At 51.1% G+C, this 10664-nt stretch overlaps 1 protein-coding gene across 1 annotated transcript in view; it reads left to right on the top strand.

Moving 5' to 3' along the window:
• The window catches only part of LOC107120161 (adenylate kinase isoenzyme 1-like), an 8170-nt gene extending 1775 nt beyond the window's left edge, over positions 1 to 6395 (top strand). Inside the window, 4 exon segments of the mRNA XM_015422808.1 lie at positions 1 to 179; positions 902 to 1015; positions 3225 to 3419; positions 6306 to 6395. Of these exon segments, the coding sequence (XP_015278294.1) occupies positions 1 to 179; positions 902 to 1015; positions 3225 to 3419; positions 6306 to 6395 (578 nt within the window).
• The last annotated feature ends 4269 nt before the right edge of the window (positions 6396 to 10664 follow it).

The raw sequence follows: 10664 nt of genomic DNA, 5'->3' as shown, positions 1-10664 counted from the left end.
TCATCTTTGTGATCGGTGGCCCCGGCAGTGGCAAGGGGCCGCACTGCGCCCGCCTGGCGACCAAGTACAACTTCTACCACATGCCGGTTGGAGAACTCCTGCGGGAGGAGGCCAAGAAGGCGACCACCAAGAGCAGGATCATCAGGGACATCATGCTGAGAGGGGCCCTGGTCCCAGCGGTAAGAAGCCCCCTCCCCGGCACTCGATCCGTATCAGGATGCCAGGATTACACTTTAGACTGGGGTCCCCAACGTGATCCCCACGGGCACCGAGGCACCTGCCGACATGTTTCCTGGTGCCAGCCACATGTTTATCTCAACGTGGGCGGGGCCACGTGGGGCTTTTGCCCAGCAGAGCTTCTGATTGGCTGTTGGAGATCTAATAGACTGTGCAGATTCTTAAACATGCTGCTTTGCCAACCCTACTTTCTTCTTTGTATTAATGGAGTTCTTGTATGGATTTTGGGGGCACGGTGGCTCAGAGGTTAAGACGCCGAGCCACTGACCGGAAGGTCGGCAGCTCGGCAGCCCGAGACCCGACGGATGCGTGACGGACTGAGCTCCCGTCTCTGGCCCCAGCTCCTGCCAGCCTAGCTGTGCGAAAGCAAGAGAATGCAAGTCGATAAATAGGTACCGCTTCGGTGGGAAGGGAACAGCGTTCCGTGCGCCTCGGCGTCTAGTCATGCCGGCCACATGACCACGGAAACGTCTTCGGACAGCGCTGGCTCTTCGGCTTGGAAACGGAGATGAGCACCGCCCCCTAGAGTCGGATCCAACGAGCTTTCGAGCAAGGGAAACCTTTACCTTTTCCTGCCTATATTTCAGAACTGGCCTTCAACCGTAATAAGTATTTCAGTTCAGTAAAGCTCCTTGAGGAACAGGGTACGTCTCTCTCTCTCTAGGGCTACGTCTTGGACTTGCTGACCGATAACATGCTTAGGACCGAAAACGTCAAGGGATTCTTTATTGACGGCTTCCCCCGGGAAATCAGCCAGGCCCGGCTGTTCGAGGAAGTGGTAAGAGGATCCCCAGGACGGGAGGGGAGAAGGGAAGGAAGCGTTTGCCTGTGGCCAGCGGTATACGTTAACTCTCCACAGGCTCATGTCAGCTGGGGACCAGAGAAGCTGCCAAGAGGTACCTTGGCGAGAGCACGGGATTAGAGAAGGCGAGATTCGCTGGCTGGTTGTACGCCTAACAAATTTGGTTCTGCCTCAAGCATGGCCGTGGTGGCTCAGAGGTTAAGACACCGAGCTGCGGGCCGGAAGGTCTGTAGCTCGGCAGTTCGAGACCCGAGTGCCGCGGGACGGAGGGAGCTCCCGTCTCTGGTTTCAGCTCCTGCCAACCTAGCAGTTTGAAAGCAAGAAATGGCAAGTAGATAAATAGGTACCGCTTCGGTGGGGAGATTAACAGCGTTCCGTGCGCCTCGGCGTCTAGTCATGCCGGCCACATCACAGAAAAATCTTCAGACAGCGCTGGCTCTTCGGCTTGGAAACGGAGATGAGCACCGCACCCCTAGAGTCGGATTCGACTGGCTTTCGAGCAAGGGAGACCTTTACCTTTACAAGCATGGCAGAAGATGAGGGTCAAAAGAAAGAAGTAGAAGTGGTCCTGGCTACTTTTACCGTTTGTTTGTTTGTTTTTTCGTTCATTCATTCCCCACCTTTTTCTCCAGTGGGGACCCAAGGTCGCTTCCATTAACTTTCCTCTCCTCCGTTTTACCCTCACAACACCCTTGTGAGGTAGGTTAGGCGGAGGGCGTGTGACTGATTTAAAGTCACCCAACCAAGCAAGCTTTCGCGGCAGATTGGGGCTTCGAACCTAGTCCAATTTAAAAGAAGAAAAGAATCAGAGAGCTGGGTCACGGCAGATGGAGACCCTAACGCAGTCGGTGCTGTGGGAATCAAGTGTAGCTGAAGCCCCCTCCTCTTATTAGCCTGGGGGTGGTAGCCGGTTCAGGGCTTTAGGTATAGGTAAAGGTTTCCCTTGCTCAAAAGCCAGTTGAGTCCAACTCTAGGGTTGCGGTGCTCATCTCCGTTTCCAAGCCGAAGAGCCAGCGCTGTCCGAAGACGTTTCCGTGGTCATGTGGCCGGCATGACTAAACACCAAAGCGCACAGAACGCTGTTACCTTCCCACCGAAGTGGTCCCTATTTATCTACTTGCAATGTCTTGCTTTCGAACTGCTAGGGCTTTACGGTTTGACAAATCGGGATATCGTAAGCTGGAGAGGTGTCCTTGTACTGCCACCAAGGGGTCAGAAAAGGAACTGCCCCTCGAATCATTTTGATTGGAAGGAACCAACCTTGCATAACTTCTGTGTTGCGGTTGCCAACTCTGGGTTGGGAGATTCCAGGGGATTTATGGGAGGGCAGGGTTTGGGGAAGAACCTCAGCGGGGGATAATGCCAGAGAGCCGCCCCTCCGAAGCAGCCGTTTTCTTCAGGGGAACTGCAGTCTGGACCTTGTGCTCTAATCAGCTGCCCACTGCTGCTGTGAGTCAGTCATTGGGTGAAGGTGATTGCTACATCCCTGGAGGAGAGCACTTGGCAATCTGGAGTGATTCAGGGTGAATTATCAGAGTGGTTTAGCACTAAATGGGGAAAGGAGAGGAGGGTAATTCCTTTCTTGTTTAAATTTTTATTAGATTTCCACACATAATAAAACCAGACAATAAAGGGTAGGAAGGGTAAAGGGTATGGGGTAAGACATACAGAGAAATTCCTTCAAGTTTGTATTATAGCTGTTACAAGTTTCTACTTCTGTTTACAATTTCCTTTCTTTTATATAATCACTAAGGTTGTTATTGGTTAATCCAGCCGCTGAGATTTTTACATATGAATCCCGAAAATAGAAAATTAAACTTTCCACAGTTGAAGCTAGAGTTTCTGTAAGATTTTAATATTTTAGTTCATCATTCTTGATCTTCAAGAGCCAGTTTGGTGTAGTGGTTAAGAGCGGCAGACTCCAGTCTGGGAAAGCCGGGTTTGATTCCCCCGACTCCTCCACTTGCAGCTGCTGGGGTGACCCTGGGTCAGTCACAAGTTCTCTCAGAGCTGTTCTCTCAGGAGCAGTCCTCGAGAGCGCGCTCTCAGCCCCACCTGCCTCACCGGGTGTCTGTTGTGGGGAGGGGGAGGGAAAGGAGACCATAGGCTGCTCTGAGACTCCTTTGGGTAGTGAAGGGCGGGGGTATAAATCCAACCTCTTCCCTCTCTCATCTCCCCCTTGCAGGTGGGACGCTCGCCTAACATCGTGATTGTGTTCGACTGCTCCACGGAGACGATGATCCAGCGCCTGCTGCTGCGGAGTCAAATGGGCACGCGGGCCGACGACCACGAGAGGATCATCCGGCAGCGGCTGGAGACCCACTACACGCTCTCTGAGCCCGTCCTCACCTACTACCTGCAGAAGAGCATGCTGCGGAATGTAGGTCTCCGGGAACTCGCCCGGGCCTCTCTGGCCCGTCCCCTTGGAGTCCAGGCAAAAAAGGCCAGAGGGCGATGGGACGGTGGGGTAGCTGAGCTGAAACCTGGCTTCATGGCAGGCTCTTCTGCCAGTACCACTTCCTGAAAAGACCAGGAGGGGGATCGCAGGTATAGGAAATGCAACAAGCAAGCAAACACTGTGATATAGACGACAACACATGTTAAAGTAAGAATCATCTTATATTGTAAAAACTTGGCAATATTATAGGTCCATCATTCTCAACGAGCGCCCGGATAGAAACTCATTTCGTCCCAGTCTTTCTCAGGAGATATCCTATAGCAACAAAGGTGGCAGCCTCTTGCTAGAGTTCAAGGTTCGGTTTAAGAGCAACCCAATGTTTAATTTAATAATCTTCCGGTTCCACGTTCAAGTGTTTAAGGTAAAGGTTCCCTTGCTCGAAAGCCAGTCGACTCTGACTCTAGGGCTGCGGTGCTCATCTCCATTTCGAAGCCGAAGAGCCAGCGCTGTCCGAAGACGTTTCCGTGGTCATGTGGCCGGCATGGCTAAACTCCAAGGCGCACGGAACGCTGTTACCTTCTTCCCACCGAAGTGGTCCCTATTTATCTACTTGCAATTTCTTGCTTTCGAACTGCTAGGTTGGCAGGAGCTGGAACTAGAGACGGGAGCTCACTCCGTCATGCGGCACACTCAGGTCTCGAACTGCTGAACTACTGACCTTCCACAGCCTGCAGTTCAGCGTCTTAACCACTTGAGCCACCGCAGCTCCTTGTTCAAGTGTTTATAAAGGTGCAAAAGCCTCCTGTTTTGCCAGCCAATTTAAAATCGAAGGCTTCTAGCCGGGGGAAAATAGGACTGGTTGCTACTTCCATAAAAATCTATACAGTGCTCCTGGAGAGCTCTTAAGCCAGCATAATACAGGAGGCTTTTGCACCTTTATAAACACTTGAACATGGAACCAGATTATTTGAAAAATATAAAGGAGAAATTAAACATTGGGCTGCCCTTAAACAGAACATTGAACTGCAGCAAGAGTCTGACACCTTCCAGGGCTATTTTTGTGCAGGATCGCACAGGAACGGAGTTCCAGCTGGCTTCTGAGCTGGCCACGCCCACTACAGCCAAAACCTCTGTGTGCGTGGCTACAGAGGGAAGGCCCGGAGAGCGACCCCCCCCCCAGAGACTCCGAGGCGGGTGGGCCAGGGGCCAGGGAAGGCAGAGCCTAATATTCAAATGAGCTGCGCTGTCAGGGGTGTGGCCTAATATGCTAATACGTTTCTGCTGTTGGGCGTGGCCTATTATGCTAATGAGTTCCTGCTGGGCTTCTTCTACACAAAAAAAGCCCTGTTCATTACTACAGGATTACTCCTGACTGGGTAATCCTGAGGAAGAGTGGGACGAAACGGGTTTATATCTGGATGCTCGTTGAGAATGATAGCCCTGTAATATTGCCACGTTTTACGATATGAGATGACTCTTACTTAACATGTGCTGTCATCTATATCACAGTTGTTTGTTTGTCGCAGTGCCACTTCCTGGGCGAGCCAGGTCGCCCTCCTGCTCTCGGGCACAGGAATTCGAGCTGCGAAACAAAGCTGCAGCCACTAGAGGTGGCCAGGGCCCCAGGACTAGCTCCTGTCTTTTGCGCCTCTTCCATCAGAGGAAGGCTTAGAATATAAGAACATAAGAGACGCCAATGTTGGATCAGGTCAAAGTGGCCAACTCTGAAGCCAGCCGGAACTCCGTTCCTGTGCGTTCCTGCCCAAAAATAGCCCTGAGTAATCTATAGTAACAAAGGTGTCAGCCTCTTGCTACAGTTCAATGTTCTGTTTAAGTTTAATTTAATAATCTTCCGGTTCCACATTCAAGTGTTTATAAAGGTGCAAAAGCCTCCTGTTTTGCCACCCAATTTAAAATCGAAGGCTTCTAGCCGGGGGGAGAAGAGGACTGGTTGCTACTACCATAAAAATCTATACAGTGTTCATGGAGAGCTCTTAAGCCAGCATAATACAGGAGGCTTTTGCACCTGTATAAAAGAAGGCAAGACTGGCTGGCTCCTTTATAAACACTTGAACATGGAACCAGATTATTTGAAATATATAAAGAAGAAATGAGTTTATATCCGGATGCTCGGTGAGAATGATAGCCCTGTAATATTGCCAAGTTTTACAATATAAGATGACTCTTACTTAACATGTGTTGTCATCTATATCACAGTGTTTGTTTCTTGCAGTACCTCTTCCTGGGCGAGCCAGGTCTCTCTCCTGCTCTTGGGCACAGTCGTTCGAGCTGCGAAACAAATCCGCTGCCACTAGAGGTGGCCAGGGCCGCAGGACTAGCTCGTATCTTTTGTGCCTCTTCCGTCAGAGGGAGGCTTCAAAGTTGGCAGGATACAAGTCACCAAAAAGTCACAAAGGTGTCTGTCGCTAACCATTGGCAACGGTGGCTCGATGGAACCGCCTCTAGCGTCGCTCCAAGAACTGGCTGCTCAGAACAAGCGACAGGGGAAGGCCGTTGCCAGCACAACCTCCGGCAGCGCACAGGGCTTGCGGCTGCAGGGAAACAAACACTGCACTAATGGGAGTTTTGGTCTAATCCAGCTGGGCCCTTTCCTGTTTCGTAGTTTTTCCGGTAGAAAAGAGCAAGGGTTCAGAGCAGCCCCTTAAAGACAAACAAAAATTGTGTCTGGGAATCCCTGCGTTAGGTTCTGTCCTCGTGCCCCAGGGAAGCAATACTGTTCCCGCAGAGATAGAAAGAGCGGTACCAGATCCCCAGATGTGTGTGCGCGTGCACGCAGGGACTGATGCTCCCAGGGGAGAAGGCGGCTGAGAGCCGCAGAGAGACTCTGTTCTGTTTTTGCATTTGCAGGTCCTGGGCGAGGAGCCTTCAGAAATTATCTTCGCCAAGTGCTGCAGCGTCGTCGACGATGTCTTGAAAGGGCATTCGGCACAGGGCTAAACTACAGAGTCTACTAAGCAGAGAAATAAAAGGGTTTAAGCCGCTGGCTTTTTATTACGCTCGCCACAGATGCTTTTTTTAAACAAAGCAAAACAGACTTGCCAAGCCGGTTCATACCTCCGCGTAGTTCACTGGACAGCATGTGGATGGGTGCATAAACAAAACCCCCCTGGGAGAGATCCGTCCGGGGATGCTTTATATATTCTGCTACGGTCAGGCCTCACCTGGAGTCCTGTGTCCAGTTTTGGGCACCACATTTCAGGAAGGGTGTTGACAAGCTCGAGCGTGTCCAGAAGAGGGCGACCAGGATGGTGAGAGGGTTGGAATCCAGTTTGGTGTAGTGGTTAAGTGCGCGGACTCTAATCTGGGAGAACCGGGTTTGACTCCCCACTCCTCCTCCACTTGCACCTGGCTGGATGACCTTGGGCAAGCCGTAGTTCTGATAAGGGCTGTCCTTGAAAAAGAACAGTCTCTGTGAAGAGCTCTCTCAGCCCTGCCTACCTCACAAGGGTGTCTGCAGTGGGGAGGGGAAGGGAAAGGAGTTTGTAAGCCGCTCTGAGACTCCTTTGGGTTGTGAAGGGCGGGGTATAAATCCAATCTCTTCTTCTTCTTCTATTATTATGGGGAAAGGCTGAAAGAGTTGGGTCTGTTTAGCCTGGGAAAGAGAAGGCTTAGAGGGGACACGATTGCAGTCTTCAAGTATCTGAAGGGCTGTCACGTAGACGATGGAGTGGATCGATTCTGTCTTGCTCCAGATTGCAAGACTAGGTCTAATGGGTGGAAATTACAAGGGAGTCGTTACCGGCTAAATATCAGGAGAAACTTCCTAACTGTAAGAGTGGTTGAGCAGTGGAACAGTCTGCCTCGGGAGGGGGTGGAGGCTCCTTTGCTGGACGTTTTCAAGCGGAGGCTGAACAACCATCTTTCGGGCATGTTGTGGGGCTCTCTTTCGGCTGTGCTCCTGCAGAGTGCAGGGGGTTGGACTAGATGACCTGCAAGGTCCCTTCCCACTCTAACATTCTATGATTCTATTATAGCGGCTTTATCTATCCAGCGGGCACGTACACCTGCCTTATACTGAGTCAGGCAATTGGTCCATCAGTGTCAGTATCGCCTACTCAGACCGGCAGCAGCTCTCCAGTCTCAGGTGAAGTCTTTCACATCACATCACACAACGCTCCCTGTAAGCTGCGGGGTCTTGTGAGCAAAAATTCTACTTTGTGAGCTCCTGGCATCAAAGTTGTAAGCGATCCATTTGGCTGCTGCATAAGTCAGTTTGCTCTGGAGCCCTCCTTCCTGGACTAAGCCAAAAATGTGTGAGCCGGAGGCTAAAAAACAGTGAGCTAGCCTGATCCTTTTCGCTGGAGATGCCGTGGTTTGAACCTGGGACCTTCTGCATGCCGGTCCCTCCCCCCTGCAGGAGAAGAGCTAAGGCAGGGATGTAAAACGTGCGGCCCGGGGGCCGGATCAGGCCCCCGGAGAGCTTCCATCAGGCCCACAGTGGAAGTGCTTTTAGTTCTGCTGCTGCTGCATCATAGCTTGCTTTGCCAGACTCTCTTAATCACTCGACCATTTCCTGTTCTAACCTGGGTCCTAGCCTTGCCTGCCTCTGCGTAGGAACCCTAAACTTCCTTGGTGGTCTCCCATCCAAGTACTAACCGGGGCCAACCCTGCTTAGCTTGCAAGAACTAATGAAATCGGGCCAGCCTGGGCCGTCCAGATCAAGGCAAGAGACGAGCAGAGGTGGGTTTGCCATGGCCTGCCTCTGCGTAGCAACTGGACTTCCTTGGTTGGTCTCCCATCCAAGGACTGACCAGGGCCGACCCTGCTTAGCTTCCGAGATCTGATGAGATCGGGCCAGTAATCCAGGTGAGAGCAAATGGTGGTGGAAGAAAGTGCCATCAACACAGCTCACTCATGGTGACCCTGTAGGGTTTTCCAAGGCGAGAGACATTCAGAGGTGGCTCGGCATTGCCTGCCTCTGCGTAGCAACCCCGGACTTCCTTGGCGGTCTCCCATCTAGGCAGTAGGCAGTGCCAGCCCTGCTCAGCTCCCGCGATCGGGCTCTCCAGGCCGGTTAGTTTAGTTGCCTTTATTGGCAGTTTAAAAGGTAAGTCAAGACGAGTGTTCCCTCTAAGCTGAGTTAGCGTGAGCCAGCTCAGAGTTTTTTAGCCTCCGGCTCACCCATTTTTGTCTTCGCCCAGGAAGGAGGGCTCCAAAGCAAACAAATTCATGCAGCAGCCCAATCGCGCGCTCACGACTTTAATGCCGGCAGCTCACAAAGTAGAATTTTTGCTCACAGGACTCCACAGCTTAGAGGGAGCATTGTTCAAAACCGCAACGTACATATACATCGGTGTAAATATAGGATTATTTTTGTGAGAACCCCTTGGCATGCCTTTGTAGCAGAGTAAAGGAACTAAGCCACCTTCTCGGTGACATTAGAGGAGAAATAATTCAAGTCGGTAAATCTTAAATGCATCGGACCCGTCCCTCATCCTAACTAGAACTGAATGTAGATGCATGTAACCAGGGGTCATTTCGTAGAAAAAGAGGTGTAGGAGCTCATTAGCATAACTCATTTGCATATGCCACGCCCCCTGACGTCACCGGAAGTGTGTCCGAAAGCAACACCCACCGCTCAGGCATCACTGGACTGTTTTGGATTGCTAGCTATTGGGGGGGGGGGGGGGTGGCAGGGGCAGATCTGTCCTCGCAGAGGAGGGAGAGCTTGTACCTGAATAAAACTTGGTCTTAAAGGTGCCACTGGACTGTTTTGGACCGGGGTACCGGGGTGGGGGGCTCTGCAGCTTACCTGGTTGCTTCTTGCTCTGACTGGGGGCTTGTTGCATGTGCATAACCCTGACCGAGTATTGTCTGCATCCCCCCAAAAATGGAAGATTGCCAAGGTGGTATAAGCAGAGGGATTATTTCAACCCATCTCTTTTTATTGCTTGGGCGTCGGTCATTGCAGAATCAACCTGAAATCTTATTTCACTCTCACCGGTTCATATCAATCAATTAGAACCACGTTAACTCTTCGTTCAAGTAAAAGGTGCTCTTTTTATTTGGAGAAGGCGAATTTGCGAGGAGTCGAATTTTTATGCAGAAAACCCTATCAGCTGTACTGAACTTTCTGTAGCTCCTGAGGCCAGTCCATCAAAGTCAGTATTGTCTACTCAGACTGGCAGCAGCTCTCCAGGGTCTCAGGCGGAGGTCTTTCATGTCACCTACTGAACCTGGGACCTTCTGCATGCCAAGCAGAGGCTCTGCCACTGAGCCACAGCCCCTCTTTACAGCTCTCCAGTGTCTCAGGTGGAGGTCTTTCACATCACCTCCTGCCTGGTCCTTTTTAACTGGAGATGCCGGGTGGAGATTGAACCTGGGACCTTCTGCATGCCAAGCAGAGCCTCTGGCACTGAGCCACAGCCCCTCTTTACAGCTCTCCAGGGTCTCAGGTGGAGATCTTTCACATCACCTGCTGCCTGGTCCTTTTAAGTGGAGGTGCCGGGGATTGATCCTGGGACATTCTGCATGCCAAGCGGATGCTCTTCCACTGAGCCACAGCCCCTCTTCACAGCTCTCCAGGGTCTCAGGCGGAGGTCTTTCACATCACCTCCTGCCTGGTCCTTTTTAACTGGAGATGCCGAGGATTGAACCTGGTACCTCCTGCATGCCAAGCAGAATGCTTTTCCACTGAGCCACGGCCCCTCCCCTGAGCTGAGCTGGTTGAAGAGCCCTAGAGAGGCGGTTCCTCTGCACTACCAGACAGGGGAAACGATCAGATTTCCCCCCCACTCCTGGTGTTCTTTGGTGAAGCTGAAGCCGCTCCCGCAAGGCCTTACCTCTGGAAACACACACGGCTGCATCAGTGTCTTTTAAAACAAAAAAGCATTTTATTCAACGAAAATGCACAATTGCCTGCTCAAACTATAAAAACACAGGAAGCTCTTTTTTTTAATTCATGACCATTATTCAGGCTTTTACAACAGCTATACTGTGAACAAACATCAGCTTCAAAAAAACCCCTATGGACAGAGAAAGAGAGAGAGAGAGAGAGAGAAAGAGAGAAAAACGGACAGACACCACCCAGCAGACACAGGGGGATGTGGTTTTTTTTTTAGTTATCGTTTATTTGTGAAGTTAAAAACGAGCGGTAAAAAGTAAAAACTTGAGCATTACAATTTGTTTGTTTCAATTCTCCTCTTGAACAGACAAAAGAAAAAAACACAACAGATCAGTCCCAGCGGTGGAGAAATGGAAGGGCGG

This window comes from Gekko japonicus, unplaced genomic scaffold, assembly GCF_001447785.1.
Source record: "Gekko japonicus isolate JY-2015 unplaced genomic scaffold, Gekko_japonicus_V1.1 scaffold4021, whole genome shotgun sequence".
NCBI classification, from domain to species: Eukaryota; Metazoa; Chordata; class Lepidosauria; order Squamata; family Gekkonidae; genus Gekko; species Gekko japonicus.
The sequence above is the reverse complement of the archived record's forward strand: the minus strand, read 5'-3'. Positions and strand labels throughout refer to the sequence as shown.